At 35.7% G+C, this 17,339-nt stretch overlaps 3 protein-coding genes and 1 pseudogene across 4 annotated transcripts; all 4 read right to left on the bottom strand.

The window, feature by feature from the left end:
* Nucleotides 1-1,282: 1,282 nt before the first annotated feature.
* On the bottom strand, nt 1,283-4,091 carry LOC100804660 (F-box/LRR-repeat protein 4-like; annotated as a pseudogene).
* A 159-nt stretch (nt 4,092-4,250) lies between these two features.
* LOC100803599 (F-box/LRR-repeat protein 2) lies at nt 4,251-6,564 on the bottom strand. Its single transcript, XM_041006017.1, has 3 exons — nt 6,489-6,564; nt 5,760-6,382; nt 4,251-5,355 (listed from the first exon to the last, which is right to left on the bottom strand). The coding sequence occupies exons 2-3, from the start codon at nt 6,121-6,123 to the stop codon at nt 4,460-4,462; spliced, it is 1,260 nt and encodes a 419-aa protein (XP_040861951.1). The 5' UTR covers nt 6,124-6,382; nt 6,489-6,564; the 3' UTR covers nt 4,251-4,459.
* Nucleotides 6,565-7,541: 977 nt separating this feature from the next.
* LOC100803064 (transmembrane protein 53) lies at nt 7,542-10,757 on the bottom strand. 2 transcript variants are annotated; one of them, XM_006589679.4, is made up of 5 exons: nt 10,574-10,757; nt 9,467-10,281; nt 9,274-9,379; nt 8,549-8,748; nt 7,542-8,025 (listed from the first exon to the last, which is right to left on the bottom strand). In XM_006589679.4, exons 2-5 carry the CDS (start codon nt 10,198-10,200, stop codon nt 7,758-7,760), a joined length of 1,308 nt encoding a protein of 435 aa, XP_006589742.1. In that variant the 5' UTR covers nt 10,201-10,281; nt 10,574-10,757; the 3' UTR covers nt 7,542-7,757. The 2 variants fall into 2 exon arrangements, with proteins under 2 accessions (XP_006589742.1, XP_003536745.1); XM_003536697.5 differs by having other exon boundaries at nt 9,467-10,757.
* Nucleotides 10,758-12,919: 2,162 nt separating this feature from the next.
* LOC100808911 (FAD synthetase 1, chloroplastic) lies at nt 12,920-17,060 on the bottom strand. Its single transcript, XM_003535720.5, has 5 exons — nt 16,673-17,060; nt 15,836-15,888; nt 15,252-15,387; nt 13,728-13,903; nt 12,920-13,544 (listed from the first exon to the last, which is right to left on the bottom strand). The coding sequence occupies exons 1-5, from the start codon at nt 16,909-16,911 to the stop codon at nt 13,030-13,032; spliced, it is 1,119 nt and encodes a 372-aa protein (XP_003535768.1). The 5' UTR covers nt 16,912-17,060; the 3' UTR covers nt 12,920-13,029.
* Between the last annotated feature and the right edge of the window lie 279 nt (nt 17,061-17,339).

Raw genomic sequence — 17,339 nt, 5'->3', positions numbered from 1 at the left:
AGAGAAGACAAACAAGCCCTGCAAATACTAGAATTCCCAACATCACTGATATTATAGCATTTATAGAGGTCTAGAAACCTGATTATGTGGACAGCCACTTGCAAGCTCAGTAATAAACCCTCTCACACTCAACTCCTCAAAGTTATGACAGTTTTTGGAGAGAGCTTCTGTCGCATGTGAATCACGACAACCATTGAACAGTAAGAGATGTCCAAGGACTGCAATTAACACGGACACAAGATAAAATGCCAAATCAACCAACACTTGGAATTAAAAATTAAAATGACAGTCCACAACTCAATCAGAGCTAACATAAAAAATTAAATGACATATTTAAGCACGTTCTTTTACTATTTCCTTCGTTCTAAAATAAGTGGTGTCTTAAGTCTTTTTACACAAATAAATAAAAGATGCTAGTAATTTTATAAAACTAACCTTGTCAATAATATTACATTAAAAAACTAAAGTAACACTTATAAAAAAATATTAGTTAAAAATGATAATTAATAATATTACATTGAAAATCTAACATATCATTTATTTTGGAACTTTTTTTTTTCAAATACGAGAGTACTACTATCATATATCACACTGGAAATAATATAGTTGCGTTTTTTAAACGTATTCACAAATGATATATTCGTACCAAGTATCTGACTGCTTGAGTTATTTGAATGATTTATAAGCCTCGATTAATTTCAGGCATTATTGGCTGCCATCAACACTGATGTTATTCAGGCGTCCATTACGCATAATGTCTTCAATCAGAACCTCATCAAACATTTTGTGTTTCCAAAGTTCTCTTGCCCTGAGATTTTCGGCAAAAATCAGAGCCAAACCTTTGGACAGTGCTCCTCCTCCTGATGATCGTAGGATGGTTGCTGATTCGTGAAATGGTGTGGCTTAGTTGTGATGAGGCAATGACCTGATGATGATCTGTCTTCATGGTTGGTGTTAACAGATTCAGAGAGGACACAGAAGTTGCACAGATTCATGGGTGGGTTACACAGGTGTTGACGGTGTACGGAAACAAATTGTGTTGGTGCATCAGCGCCTCACTGGTGCAAATTTTGTTTCATCATCGATCATATATCAATATAGTTAAAAAAATGCTATTGGTGATGACATTATAAAGGAAATTTATGAACTTGACAAGTTCCTTACATATTACTAACATCTAACTTTTATAATTTAATCATCTGACCTTTATAAAGTGACAGTCCTATACACTTTTTAACTACAAAGTAGTTATTTACTCCAATAAAGTTAACATAGGAAGATCTAGCAAAGAAGCCAATCTCTTAAAATATATATATATGGTACCAAAGAAACACAGCAAGCTCACCTTAAAAAAAAAAAAAAAAACACGGCATGGACATGCTCAGTGATACCACTATATAAAAAGTGAATATCGCGGCATTTAGGAAGATGGAAATCAGCCTGTTATATGCGGGCATGAACTCACATACAAATTTTTCGGAGAAGGGCATTTACTCACAAGAATGCATATACCCAACACTGATCTTTTCACAGTAACTAATATCCAACATCTGCAAACTCAATCCAGGCTCCACATTGCTTTTAAGCTGAAAAGCCACATCAGTCAACTCTTCACAGCACCTAACGCCCAAGGCCTCAAGGTTTCTGCATTGACATAAAATACAACTCACTAAATAATCAGAAACGTTTGGACATCCATCCATACTTAAGATTTTAAGGCTGCTTCCGCAAGCAGTAGCCAGTGTCTTCATGGCATCGGCAGAGACATCCTCAGAACCAACAATGTTTAGAGTCTCCAGATTACCACAGAACTTGGCCAAGGATAATATTGTTCCGTCCCCAATTTCGTAGCAATCCATCAATTTCAATGTCTTGAGACGAGAACAAGCCCTACAAATACTAGAAACCCCAACATCACTGACTTTACCGCTGGCATAAATAGAGGTTTAAAATCTTGATATGATGACAGCCACTTGCAAGGCTTATGAGTCCATCATCGGTAATACTTGTGAGTTCCAATCTCAACTCCTCTAAGTCATGACAGTTTTTGGAGAGAGCTACCAATACACCATCTGTAACAAATTTGCATGCAGCCATACGCAATATCCTTAAGTCACAACAGCCTTTGGCAACAACCGATAATCCCATGTCCGTCAGCCTTGTACAGAGTGTCACGTCCAACGACTGCAATAGGGTAAGACCTACGCCAATGGCTTTCATTCCAGAATCTGTAATTTCTGTATATTAACACAAAACAATACAAATACAATTTAGATAACAATAATAAATGCAAAAACCTTAATTTATTTAAATAATCACAGTAAGAGAAATTGACCTCAGGCAAGGGAAGCCTCTAGCAATGACAGCGAGGTCGGAATCGGTGACGTCGGGATAGATGCGATGGGAAGCGAACTGGGAGTAGTCTAATTCGACCAAGCGTGTGAACCTATCAGACATTCTTCGGAGCATGTGGAGACCCGCACGTGCGGTGATCTTCTTCGTTTCCGTGCTCTGCAACCCAAGCCATCTTTTGCAAACCAACCCGAACGCTTCCTTGTCCTTGGTGCTCTCTACGCACCCCAGAATCAAACACAACACGTCGTCCGTTAAAACATCGTTTATGCACAGCGGCGATCCCCGTTTCAAAGACATTGATATTGATGCGGAGGAAACCCTAACCCCAGGATTTAGGGCTGATTGCAAATGGGAATTATTACTGGCGTAACATAACAACAAAGCCTTACCTCAGACATACAGGAAAGAAGAACCCTAATTTGGTGCATGAATCAATGATTGTCAATGACTAAGCTTAGATTGAGTAAATGTGAAAATGCCCCTTCTTCTTCAGTTCTCCGTCGTTCCACTCATGAATTCTGTCAACGAGCAGAAAAATACTACCATTAAAATAAAATGAACCTATTATTATTATTAATATTTTTAAATATGACGCTAAACTCATCAAATAAATATAATAAATACTGTAATTGTTAAAATAAATACTATATTATGAAAAATATCTAAAAGTAATAGCAAACAAAATATAAAACCCAATTGTTTATGAGAGGGAAAAAAAAGAATAATAAAATCATACTTTATGTAAAAAAGTATTAAAATGAAATCTAATAAATATTAACAGTAAAAATGAAATAAAATATAAAAAAAAAACAAAAATAAAAGGTTGGCATTTTAAGTAATGTCTTACTAGCTCCTAAAATAAACTCTTTACCAAACAATATTAAAAGGACAGATAAATTTTTAAACAGTAAAAAAAAAAACTAAAACTAACTAAAAATATTTCTAAAACATATGCTAATCTTTAGAAGTACAAGATGCATATCTTAATAAATAATCTTCCATATATATGAACATTAAGATCAAACATCTGGCATAATCTTAAAGGGGTTCTATCATGCTAAATCGTACCTTGCACTACAGCCAGGTCATATTTATCTTTACACATGCATTAAAATAATTAATATCGCATTTCATCTCGTATAGTTGTTGCCCATTAATTTGGTCATGTTCCAGTTCCTCGTTCTTTGTTTTTCTTAATTTCACGAGAAGATCAAATTGTAGCAAGTAATTCTTGTAATAAAAAAATGGTGTTTCAATGCTCATATTCTGGGCTAATCAAGTGAAAATGCAGTTACAACCCTCAACGTAATATTTATAACAATTTTAGTTAGAAAGGTAAAGACAAAAAAAACTAGCTCCTAACAAGCACTACGCCCATGGCCTCTGCAAATAAAGAGATATCCAAAGAAGAACCATGCTTAGCTAACCAGAGAATTGCATTTACCTGCCGCCACTGTGATCTCGTCACAATAACTAACATCCAATATCTTCAAACTCAATCCAGCCTCCTCATTGCTCATAAGATGAAAAGCAGCCTCAGTCAACTCAAGGTTTCTGCATCGACTTAAAATACAGCTCACTGCAGAATCAGAAATGTTTCCACCCCCAAGATTTTAAGGCTGCTACCACAAGCAGTCACCAGCGACATGCCAGCAACCACCAATGAGTGAAGCGAACTTGGAGTAGTCCAACTCGACCAAGCGAGTGAAACTAATTTTGACAAAGCTAATGATCATTTAAACTGAACCCATTTAATCAAACATAGAAATTTAGTTCTATCGAAAATCTTCCCGTGACAGAAAGGAAAGCAACCATCTTATGCTCATATTCAGGGCTAATCAAGTGAAAAGTACAAATTTGTGGAAAGCGAGAGGGGGGAAAATGTTCTCTTCAAATTTACAACTGAACTGATCAATAAAATATGATACATCCAATACCATTTAGTGCACTGATATACATGCTACATCATACATGGGTTGCACAAGAAAACTAACCACACCAGAACAGCCCAGATTCTCATCAAATTTACAAAGGCATGCCTTACCAATAAAGTTTACATAGGAACATTTAACTATGAAGCCAATCTTTTAAAATAATTAGGGTATCAAAGAAGCACAACAGGCTCACTGATGCTACTACCATTAAAATTAATCTTGCAGAATTCAGGAAAATGGAAACCAGCCTCATCTAGGCCAGCCTTTGTAATATGCGGGCATGACCTCACATCCAAGTATTGCAGGGAAGTGCATTTACCCACAATAATTCCTATACCTGCCACTGTGATCTTTGGACAATTACTAACCTTCAAAATCTTCAAACTCAATCCAGGCTCCTCATTGCTCATTAGCTGAAAAGCAGCATCAGTCAACTCTTCACAGCAACCAATGTCCAGTGCCTCAAGGTTTCTGCATTGGCTTAAAACACAACTCAATGAAGAATCAGAAGTGTTTAAACACCAATCCATCCTCAAGTTCTTAAGGCTGCTTCCACATGCAGTAGCCAGCGACTTTATCGCATCAGCAGAGACATCCCGGCAACCACCAATGATTAAAGTCTCCAGATTACCACAGAATTCGGCAATGGATAATATGGTTTCGTCACCAATTTTGTAACAATCTAACAACTTCAATGTCTTGAGAGAAGACGAACAAGCACTAGAAAAACTAGAAACCCCAACATCACTAACATTACTGCATTTATTGATGTCTAAAAACCTGATCTGTCGACAGCCACTTGCAAGGTTTATCAGTCCATTATCAGTAATACTTGTGCACCCTTGCAATCCCAACTCCTCCAAGTTACGACAATATTTGGAGAGAGCTTCTAATACACCATCATTAACAAATCTGCAACCAGCCATATGCAATATCCTTAGGTCACAACAGCCTTTGGCAACAGCTGATAATCCCTTGTCAGTGAGCTTTCTACAGTACGACACATCCAACGACTGTAATAAGGAAAGACCTTCACCAATCGCCTTCATTCCAGCATCTGTAATTCCTGTATATTCACACAAACAACAAAATGCCCTGTCAATCATAAAATTCGAATCCTCCAAATTAAACAATTTAAATAATACTAATAAGTAATAAACAAAACACTTTAATAGTGATAGTCCTTAGCAGAGTTTTAAAAACACAGTCCACTACTGTGATTTCAGCCGCACTGTCAAGGTTTTTGGGCTCTCCACATTTGTCCGTGATGTAAAACCTTGGTCCTTAATCATCACTCGAACTAGATAACATGAAACTTTACATAACAAAATAACCACAATAAATTGACAGAAAAAAAAAAACATTGTTTTTAGTCTTCTCTGTCCATATAAGTTAAATTCTCAGAATACTATAAGAGAATATGTAGCAGTAAATCATAGAAAGCCAGAAGAAGAAAAAAGAGAAATTGACCTTTACAATTATGCAAATTGAGGATCTTCAAGCAAGTGAAGGCAGTGGCGATGACGGCGAGGTCGGAATCGGTGACGCCAGGATAGAAGGAACGAGAGACGGACTGAGCGAGGTCCAATTCGACCAAGCGTGTGAACCTATCGGCCATTTTCCGGAGCATGTGAGGGCCCGCACGTGCGGCGAGCTTCTTCCTTTCTGTGCTCTGCAGCCGGAGCCATCGCTTGCAGACCAGCCCGAACGTTTCCTTGTCCTTCTCGCTCTCCACACGCCCCAGAATGGAACGCAGCTCGTCGTCCCTTAACACGTCGTTTATGCACAGCCCCGACCCCAATACGGCGTCGCCGTCGATCGAATTCGAAGCCATCGACGCAGATGAAACCGTAACCCCAGGATTTGGGGCTAATAACTGCAGATGGGAATTAGAAGTAGAAGAGAGTGTTGTGTTGCTTCAGCTTTCATTTGGTGCACCAATGATTGTCAACTACAGCTAGCTAGTGCGAAATTTACGTCAAAATCCCCTTTATTCCTTTGGTTCATTGGGCAATTTCGATCGACAAAAAATATACTCTTTTGTTCAGCTGTCACTGTCATTGTTTTCAACATATTTTCTTCTGTTTTGCTAACTAAAATTATAAAAAAAAAATTGTGAGTGCTATTTTATATCGTTTCTGTTCATTTTAATAGTATTTGTGAAATATCGTTTCTGTTTATGAGACTTTCTCAGGCTACCTTAGATGCTGCTGCATCTTGGATCGGTGGCTCGAAGTTCTCGGCATCAAGGAGAAGGATAGATCAACAAGACGACCACCCAGTAGAACAAATTATTGAAGGTTATATTAGTAGAACAAACCAATATTAGATTATTTTGTCGTTCAAACCTAACATGCTTTAAGTTATGACTTGTTAAACTTTAGTGGTATTTTTTTTTTATATTTTTATATACTTTTGAGTTGAAGTTGTCCATTTTAGTGAATTGAACTGCAAGAGTCTATTCCATTAAATTTCAAGGCATTATTTTTCAACTTTGAATGTTTTGTTCTACTACTCTTCAAGCATAATCGAATATTCACCCCATCTTCAGCCTCGCTCCATATATTATTTTTTGTCGTTAACGATAGTCTCTATTCTCTAAATAATTCTTTGAGTTGTTTACCAAATTTTTTACTTCTATTTTATTCTTCACGTTTCCACGCTTTGATTTTCCCTGTCTTATTGCTCTAGGGTGCACTTTTTCTTGCTTTCGGAAGAGATTCTCTGCTTCTACCTTATTTCTTTCACGTTCTTCCAATTTCTTTCTTAACCCTTAAAACTTGAGTTAGACAATTTGTTTAAGATAAGGGCATTTCATTTTTTCGGAAGAGATTTTCCCTGCTATCATTTTTTATTGTGTCTAAAATTTGTTATATAATAGATAATCAACTCAATTAAGTATTTGATTAATAAGATTTTGTTATATAAAATTTGCCATGAAATTTACCATGAATCGTATCAAAATTAAGATAGGTTTATTAATAACTTTACCAAAAAAAAAGTTGAAATATGCAACAAATCCCTTATATAAAAATTCACAAGTCATCTGCTGTGTCTAATTTTATATTCCCAATCGCACATTACCTTCATTTTTTTTCCATTAAGATATCAAAAATGAAAATAATTTCCGTTAACATCAGCCACTTTTTCACCAGCCCAAGCATGAAAGAATCAATTGAAGAGAAAGTTGCAAAATCTTTCATTTGCACTATCAATATATCAAGAGATCAATTATAAGGTGTCAGGGAACAATTGTGTAACATATCTTTTCATTTACACTATCAATATATCAATGAATCAATTATAACCTGTGAGGGAACAATTGTGTAATCCCCATGAGGTGGTTGACTTTTGATATAGTCCTAACCACCATAGCACCATCGCACCATCCATTAATGGAATGGCTGCTTTCAAAAATCAAAATGGATGAACTATATGGTGTATGAGTAAGCCAAGGAATGTAAAGAATTAGTAAGATTTACAACGACTAACAACACACTCCTCCAAAAACTGACTGAGCTGAGATGTATACAATTTTGGGTCATTCCTAAAGTGGTCAACATGGGGTGAGGAGACAAAATTGCATGCCCTCACATCATGTCCAGCCCTACGCTGAGCCTCTACAAACGATTCCACTGAATCAGCAGGAATAACCCTGTCAGCAGAGCTATACATGTATAACTGTGGACAGCTAGGTTGTCTTGATGACAACATGCTCATGACATCAGAGAGCCTCCTGCATTTGAACAATATCATTATAGTTAGGAGCAAAGTTGTCATACGCAAACAAACATTGAATATTTATTGATTTGATGATAGGTCATGTCTTGTGAATCAACACCAAAAGGCCATACCATTAGTCAATAAGGAATGCACTGCTATTTCCAAAAATCACATGCATAAATCTTTCCAGATGTGAATTATGCTAAAATATTGCATGTATAATGTCACATTTTAACAAGGGCATTGCAAGATATCACTTTTCTAAAGAAACTATTGCAGAATTTCAACAATGATACAATGGCTTATATGTTCCTGTTTGAGAACGCTTGAATCTCTAAATTGTCAGTACAATCATATTTCTCAACCATTCATCAAGGGTCATGAGAGTTTATTATCAACTTGATCTAATCAACAATGGTCTAATGCCCTCCAAAAATAGCAATATTCTAGAAGAATAAAAAGCAAGCAAGACTTGGGATGCAATATCATCATTTTCCATAGCAACAATCAAGTAAAAGAAGAATTTGAGTCATTACCTATTCACTGAAGGAAGATCCAGAATGATCTCAAAAAATTTCTTTAGAATTAGTAGTAAAGCTGCTTCTGTTAGAGCAGGTTTGCGCCAATCTTCACTGCCAATTGATACTTTAATGCCAGATTCATCAGAAAATACACGTCCTTTAGTAGCCACGCTGTTCTTCTTAAGAAACGCTGCAGAGAAACCAGAGGCCCAGACCTGAAATGATAATCAGATAATTAAAATCATATCTACTAATCTAACATAAAACCTCAACATTTCTAAAACCAGGATTAGTAGAGAAAAGAATAGCAGACATCATGTATCAGTTTACTCATTTTAATCAAAACCCAAAATATAAAAAAGAAACTTCACGGATTCAAAATTAATGAAATTAACATAACTTTTTTCTATTTAATTTTCCCCACTCCAAGAATATAGGCCAAAAAAAACTGAAAAGGTCAAAGATCTCAACCAAATATGTTCAAATGCCAATGTCTCAATTCCTGAAATGTCAAAGAAATCAAGCATAATATCCAAGGTCTCAATTGATCAATGCATTACACTTTACAACTCAGCAAGGCAATTTATTTAATCATTTTTTACAGTGAGGATATATAGAACAACAAAGACATTGAGCATATAAAGGACAGCTAGCAATAATAGCATGAGCACTACAAAAGATAGGAAATATGCACAGCAAACAGCAACGTTCATCAAGTTTCACAACAGCTAAGCAATTACCCATGGGTCAGGGTATGCAACAGGTGCAGAGTCTACGATGCATCCCTTGATCCTTCCCGTGATAGTTGGATCCTGCTTTTGAAGATGTTCAAGAATAACACCATATCTGCAACAATGAATAGCAAACCAATTAAGCAACATAATAGAAGAACACTGCTAAATTTTATGCTTGAGCTTAACAAATTCCACTCACGTTAACCATCCAGTGTTGCTGAAGGTATGAAAGACAAGATTCTTATCACTTTCCCCTTCTAACCAATCAGCCAAGTGATCGACAAGCAAATGAACATTTTGCTCGGCTTTTCCACCCGGCTGATAACTCAGGATCTCCCCCATTGGAAATGTAAAGGTAACGACATGAAACCCCTTTGAGGTGTACCATTCTGCGTACTTCTTCAAGTGTCTCTGCCTTGCTCCCAACCATCCCAGCAAGACCACCACTGTCCTTGACTTTGTCAATGAACAACTCGAATCATCCAAAGCATTCGGCTCGGGTAAATGCCATTTATACATGACCTCAGAAGTTGTTGAATCGGAGACACCATGGGAATATGCAGCAGGTCTTGAGACTCTAGGCAAGTCAGCAGAGTGATACAAATTGCGAAGATGCGGGGACGAAGCAACCGAAGAATGGTACAAATTTGAAACACAATTGTGTCCCAAACTCGGCACCCGGAATTGAACATGAGGCACAGGCACCGGAATTCGGGTCACGAAAGATAGGTTAGCAAGCTTTGAGTCTGAAATATGAGAAACCCAGGATGAATCTGATTTTTGTGTGTTGCTACAAGGAGTAGAATGTGCCAAATCGGAGGTAGAACAATCACGTGATGGCAATTTATCGGAGAGATCAGCAGAGAAAGAAGCGACAGCAACGGCGGCAGCCGCTACAAGAGGTCTTTGAATGGCTCCAGAAAACGAACTCATTGCAGATATTCAACTCAACGCAAAAGCTTGTCAAAGCAATACTATAGCACAACACCAATAAGTAGTAACCCTTGTCCCTATCTACAATCAAAATTCCAAACCCAAAATGAGAATCAGACGTCAATACCAAAATTTAGGCAAAAGAACAATGCTTTAAGGAAAAGACAGAGAGCCCATTAAGGAAGAATCAAAAGGGTAGGTGGGGTCAGTATCCCCAATTGGAAGGAGAAGAAAAACGTGCACCACAGAAATCAGAAATCACACGTAGGAAATACGCGGAGCAGAGAATAATAATAATAATAATAATAATAATATGTATGAAATGGAATAGGGATATTCGGTTTCGGAAAAGATTATTCCTTAGGATTGGTACCTGAAACTGGGAATGTGCATATCTATCTACTACCTCCAGAGAACCGGGCTGTCAACGACGTCGTTTTGACAGCCCGATTGGGTTGGAAGTGTGAACACGCCGACCCCTCCTCAAGCCTTCCTTTCTATGAATTGGGGTATCGAATTTAAACCCTAAGGTGAATTGAATTTTTTTGAAACGGAGAAAAGAAAAACGAGATAATGTGAACTTGTGATTGTAAAGGAGAATGGACCATTCAGATTGAGCCACGTGGTGGACTGTGACAAGAATGAAGTCAACCACACGACAATTTGTGGTTCCGAGAAAACAGGGGAGAGGCGATGTGACTCTGAAAGGACCTTTTTCCCCTTAAAGTAATTTACATGTGATTTTTGTAAATTGTAACTGTAATGATCATATCATATCAACTAATATAACGGTGGGACGATGTTAGTCAAAATAAGTGCCTACTCCTCAGTGACACTGTCCTTAGATAAGATTCAAGAAAGTCAAGAAAATTCAATATTCAGAATCGTTTTTAAAACAAACGAAAAGTCCTTGGAAAAAAAATTAAGTAACGTTCAATTACAACTCAACCATTTTTACATTTTGCATCGGTTGTCATGTTTAATCAGAAATGAGAGTAGTCAAATACTCAAATTTCAAAGCAAATTAAGTGGTCCAATAACCCATCTCTTGAATATGTTTTGTCTTAATCCTCCTATGAAAAAGAAATATTAATTAATCCAAAGTTTAATAAAAAAAATAAATAAAATTTAATTAAAAATTATTTCATAAAACTCGAATAATATTTAAATAATTTAACCTTAATTTTATCACAATATTTGTTAGTACATTTAAACTTTTAAGCTTGTTTAGTCAAAATAAAAAGATATGTTATTCATATTTGAACATATCAGTGTTTGTTTCAAAAAACAGAACAGAGCAGACCTTGTTGAGTTCTTGAACAGCGCTTTGATTTAGGACATGCAGAAACAAGTCTCCGAAGAAGCATTTTACGCAGATTTACTCTAGAGATGCAGAAACAAGTTTTCTAGGGTGAGTTATACTCTAGCATTAAAAATTCAAATCAGATCGAAAACGAAACCCACCTGCTGCCACTGCGGGAGGGAGGGTAACTTCCAAATCTTAATTATCTACACTGCACATAATATCAATTTCAGAATTATATATTAATTCTCAAATATGGCAGTTTTTTTTCTTTTTCTTTGAGAGAACAAAGATCGCAGTTAGTCTCTATTAAGGCCTTAGACCTCCGATCCTACCCATGGTCTTTCCCCCACAAATTCGGTCTATGATATCAACAGAGTTTTACTCATTAGATAAAAGTCTATATTATTATTATTTCTTGAAATTAAGAAAATTTTAAATAAATTCCTGACATTTAATCTGTCAGTCATAGTCATTTAAAATAAAATATAAATATGTGACTTAAACAATAATATTAATATAAATTTATTCAGGGTTAAAATAATAATGAATAATTAAGTTTAAAAAATTGGATGAAAATTCAAGAACTAATTTTTTTAAAAATTACCTCAATTTAAAGTTTTCTTACTAGAACTAACGTATCAACTCTATATATTTTTAGAAATTGAAATGATAGTTTCCTCAAACAGGGTTTTTTTTTTTACAATATCAAACAAGATTTCTCTAACATCAACATATAGGACAAAAAAGATACAGCCTTAAAGTTTATCTAACATCAAGGATAAAAAAAAAAGAACTTTGTGCTGAAAAACAGTTACTAGCTAACTGGTGTTTAAAGACTAGTTAAGAAATTAAAAATAAAAAGGTTTCATAAAAAAATATTATCAATATAAATTGAATGATGATACATTGACGATGTAAATATTCAATCATAAATTATCATTGATATAACTTTTAAAATAATTATTATAAAAGTTAATAATTTTATCATAATAAATTATAATTAAATAACATTATAAAATTGTCCATACATAATCTTTTTTATTTTTATCAATATATTCCTATCATAATTTTCAGTCCGCTCCCTCCATAATTTTCAAGAATTTTTTTTGTTTATTAATTCATAGCAATCGTCAATAAGACCCTAAAGTAAATCTGTACTTTATTTGTACCACTACTTATTCCTTGAAAGAGCATCACAACACTATAGTTATTTATTTGAAAGACTTAAAGTTTAGCAAGCACGAACTAATTTCCGAAACTAACCCTTAATTTCCAGAAAATAAGAGATTCCCAATAACGTACAACTAATGTCATAGTCGTGAAGAGATTCACAAATTATTGTTTTATAATCAATTGTGTTGACCCAATTTCATCACTTAGTTTGGAGGCATATTGCATTGAAGAGGGGAAAAAAGGAAGAAAGGTACATATATACCTGTATCACTCTACTTTGGGAGATGGATAAAAATCATCTACAATTCAGTAGACTAAAAATTTAAATAGAAATAATTATCTAAACTGAATCAAGTGCAGGAATCACCAAACTCAATAAACAAGAACTTCAAATTTTGAGAACAAAAAATGTCACTCAGACCTCCATAATCTGTTTCTATATGGACAAACTTGCTGTCAATAACTACACTACACTGCACAACATTTTCCTGATCAAGTAAAAGTGAGCACTTCTCATATAATCCTTCCTTTGGTGCTAGATTCAATAAGCAGGATCTAGGAGCAGACACTTTATACTGCCCAGTACTGAATCTTTCTTGATCAGTGGCCATTAATATGAGACGATGAGGCCTCCCCAAAAGCTCTGAGACATACTTCAGGTCCCCTACGGCAAGGGCTTCACGAACACGTGTAGATGAGACCTGTCCCCTCTCTTTGGAGTTGGTAACAGAATTCATATCAGCAGAAAAACGATTCTTGTCCATAACAGATTTTATTATGTAAGCTTCCATCCCGTACTCTTCACAAAGCTTAACTAACTCCAAGGCATCACCTGCTGCTTTATACCCGAATCGGTAGTTCTCACCTACCAGAAGTTCCAGAATCCAGTACAGACTTCTATTTCAGCTTATGTGTGAGTAAAATATTGCTCAAATAATAAATCATGTTGATGTTGCTATTCAGGAAAAATAACAAAATACCAATAAATTATGTTAATAATAAAGGGGTTGGTATGTGTTGATGGTAAATTATGGAGCTACTTATTTACCTGCAACAACTCCCCGCACCCTAAGCTCTTTTGATAACTTTTCAACAAATTGTCGGGGATTGAGATGTCGAACGCTTGAAAATTCAACCTCAAACTCTTCTGGGACCATGTTACAGCAATAAGGAACCCAAGATGAAAGAATTCGCTTTCGGTCACATTTAGCAACTATAGGAGCCCTGTTAGGGAAACATTTAACAAAATAGACGTTATTTTACACATGGAGATAACAATTATGATGCTCTGGTCCCCAACAATCAGAATGTAAACATGAGTTAGGAGTTTAGGTATTTACTAAAATTATGTCCAGAATTATTTTAACAACCATAAGATTTCATGTGTATAATCACCCAAAAGAACTCCAAAACAAAGACCAAACTTCTGAAGAATCTTTTTAAATACTTATATATATAATCATAATTGTCTTCCTTAAAATGAATTCCATGTGCAATATTGATTGCAAAGTTATTCTACCTGATGGAAAAGTTATTATAATGACAAAGTAAAGTGCCAATGCCACTAAGGCATAGCTCAAGTGATAAGGATGAAGTGAGACGGGTGTAGGATGGATGTTTTAGGTTTAATTCTCATGAGAAGCCTTACCCCACCCAGTGGAAAAAGGTTTTATTTGTTTTTGTTGCTGTTGTGATAGACCACAATAGCCAGCTTCATTCGAGTTTATAATTATCTTTCTACCATCAATTATTCAAACGGCGGAAAGAGGAATGATTACTAATCTAAGACCTAAATTACAAAGGAAGAGTAACAACTAACAAAGGAAGGCTCACTTAATCATTTTAATAATATGTCTGTCAGTGATCTATATTCTATTCCATCCTATGGCTCATATGCAATGTTAAAGTGAGGAACACTAACATGAGTTCAGTAAGGCATGACTCATGAGCATTGGCTCCATTGCCCAACAACTTATGCATCAAGGGCAAGGCTAGTGGGCAATCCAGTACATGAGGTTGCTACTTAGTTGGGTTTGGGGAGGATAGATGTACACAGTCTTACTCCCACAGGTGGATAGACCCTGTAAGATTTGAACTCATGACCTCCTACTCAAAGGCATAACCTTATTGTTGCAACAAGGATCGTTTATAGGGTGATCAAGCACACGAGGTTCCCACCAAATAGGTCTTGGGAGGGTAGAAGTATACAACCCAACCTTACCCTGCAAATGAATAGATTGTTTTGAACTGTGACTTCCTAGGTCACAGGACGGCAACCTTACCTTTAAGTCAAGGCAAAATTTTAGTCCCTTTAGAAAACCTTTCCTATATTCAGAAATTTAGTATGAATCACATTTTTCATCAATTGGCCATAAAGTGTAAGATCACCTTATATGAGTGCAAGTCTGCAAGAGCTAAATACAGTCTCCACCCAAGTAAACCATTTTTTTAGCTTGATACCAATGTATACTAGTTTGTTTGGATAAACTTCTCCAAAAGCACTTATAGGAGAAGAAAATAAGAAGAAAAAATGAAATAAACTTCTCCAAAAGAACATGTTTGTAGGTCATACCTAGGTTCCCAACCAAGTACTTTTGCCATGCCAACAAATGACAAAAGAAATGGAGGTCCAGCCCTTGATGCTTGAATTGCAAGTTCTCTATGACCTATGTGTAGAGCATCAAACTTTCCCAATGCTACAATTCCACCTGGTAATGATTAAGATAGAATCAAAATAGTACATAATTCCACCACGCCAATTTCTGCATGTCCATCTTCACTAGATCTCTATACACACTCAAGAAAGCAGTACTAATTTAACCAACAAGCAAGAAATCTACATACACGAAGACTAAAAGAAGAATGACTAATTGGCCATAAATAGACTAAAGACAAAAAAGATGTACAAGGTTAAGGAAGAAATACAATACTGTGCTAAGGGAATTAAGAAGTACAACAAGGTGCACTCCTCTCTTATAAGAAACTATCAAGACATCTTAATCACAGAAGTCAGAACCGGTTCCACAATATCATCAACCATCCTTTTTTCTTTTCTTTTTTTTACTTTTTGGAAAAAGCATGTTATTTTCCTCCAAACAATATAGACATGCATATGAAAAATGGTAAAAGAGGTATAAGGTGAACGAGGCTAAAAACCTGCCACGGCAGATGTTCCATCAGAGAGAATTTCACGATCCTCTTCTTGTTGGCTTCACATAAGAAAAGGAATCAGATTCTTGACTAAAGCAGGATAATAACTAATGCACATAAAAAACAGTATATCTGTTTATCGGTTGATTTTTATTTCCACAATTTACGCATAGATCTTGTTTAAGAAATTTCATCTGAATTTTTTACAGCCATGCATGTAGAAGCCGTTAGAAATCAACTCTCTCTCTCCTTTTCTCTCTCTCTCTGTAAGATTAAAATATTTAATGAACAATTAGCACATGAAACTCATGTCCTGATTGAATATATTTCACAATAAGTATTCATAGAAAAAGAAAATAAGAAGCTAAAATGAATTAAATTCCTTCCATAAGTTAAAATCAACTTATTCTATAGAAGTTTTTTCATCTAACGTGACCAAAACCTGAAGTCGATATGTTAATTTTAGCTTACTGAGAAGTTAAATCAAACACGACCTCAATATTCTTATTATCATGCATGCTTTAGGCAACTCATTCCTCGGACACGAACATAGAACCTTCAACGTTTAACCTTGGAGTAAATCAAAGGGTCAACAAAGAATGCTAACTTAATAACACCATATCATCTGAAGATACGAATTTTATAACTACATTCAAATTAAACCCCTAGAGATCTGTTCAGCTCACACCAAATCACCAACTTTTAAAAAACACACCTCAATTTTATTATCTTCAATTTTTTCAGAAGGTGAAGCAAGTAAGTAGTGTCCATCAAACTAGCAAGAAGGAAAAGTATAAAAAGAAAAAGAAAAAAAAACCCATTTGATGAAATGAAGAATAGAACCTGAAACAATCGAAAAGGAGAGGAATTTCGCCGGGGGACTTAGGTGGGGTGCCAAAACAGCGGTAATTTGAGGGAACTGTGGTTTGAGAAATGCCTCCCCAGCGAGGTTTGAGAGGGAGTGGGGGAGACGAAAGGTGGAAAGTTTGAAAAGCAGAGTAAGTAAAAGTGAAGTGGAAATGGAAATGGAAGTCGCAGTCTCGAAAATGGTGGGAAATGCGAGAGACGCCACCACCAACCATTGCGTTCCACTCACTGTCGCTGCACCGTCGTCAATCTTTCTCGTTAAGGGAAGGGATAATGGGTTTTGGGCTACAGCCTACAATGGGTCGGGTCGGGTCAGGAACTTGGCTTATATCACAACACGAACTCGTTTTTCACAAAAACAAATGTCACGCTCATTCACAATGTGAATTTCAACTTATCACTTATCTTTTTTATTTTAATTCTTTATTTTTGTTATTTTTTATTTTTATCATCTTTTAATTTAAATCTTTTATTTTTATTTTTAAATCTTTATCTTATCTAATATATTTCTTTTATTTTTATCTTTAAATCTTTATTTTATCAAATCTAATATAATTGGATCAGGTCACACAAATACGGGTTGATCAAACCTAATATGGGCTGTGGGTAACCCACGGATCCTACGGGCCAAATCCGCATAGTC

The sequence above is a fragment of the Glycine max genome, chromosome 10 (assembly GCF_000004515.6).
Source record: "Glycine max cultivar Williams 82 chromosome 10, Glycine_max_v4.0, whole genome shotgun sequence".
Taxonomy (NCBI): domain Eukaryota; kingdom Viridiplantae; phylum Streptophyta; class Magnoliopsida; order Fabales; family Fabaceae; genus Glycine; species Glycine max.
This window is presented reverse-complemented; position numbering and strand designations above follow the sequence as displayed.

Excerpts from the sequence above, each read along its gene's own strand:
- LOC100803599 (XM_041006017.1), bottom strand. The coding sequence starts at position 6,123 with ATGGCTTCGAATTCGATCGACGGCGACGCCGTATTGGGGTCGGGGCTG. Across the intron at positions 5,356-5,759 it reads CAATTTGCATAATTGTAAAG|GAATTACAGATGCTGGAATG; the intron begins GTCAATTTCTCT and ends GTGAATATACAG.
- LOC100803064 (XM_003536697.5), bottom strand. The coding sequence starts at position 10,200 with ATGAGTTCGTTTTCTGGAGCCATTCAAAGACCTCTTGTAGCGGCTGCC. Across the intron at positions 9,380-9,466 it reads AGCAACACTGGATGGTTAAC|ATATGGTGTTATTCTTGAAC; the intron begins GTGAGTGGAATT and ends TCATTGTTGCAG. Across the intron at positions 8,749-9,273 it reads TTGCATACCCTGACCCATGG|GTCTGGGCCTCTGGTTTCTC; the intron begins GTAATTGCTTAG and ends TTATCATTTCAG.
- LOC100808911 (XM_003535720.5), bottom strand. The coding sequence starts at position 16,911 with ATGGTTGGTGGTGGCGTCTCTCGCATTTCCCACCATTTTCGAGACTGC. Across the intron at positions 15,889-16,672 it reads CTCCTTTTCGATTGTTTCAG|CCAACAAGAAGAGGATCGTG; the intron begins GTTCTATTCTTC and ends TCTTATGTGAAG. Across the intron at positions 13,545-13,727 it reads GGTGCGGGGAGTTGTTGCAG|GTGAGAACTACCGATTCGGG; the intron begins GTAAATAAGTAG and ends AACTTCTGGTAG.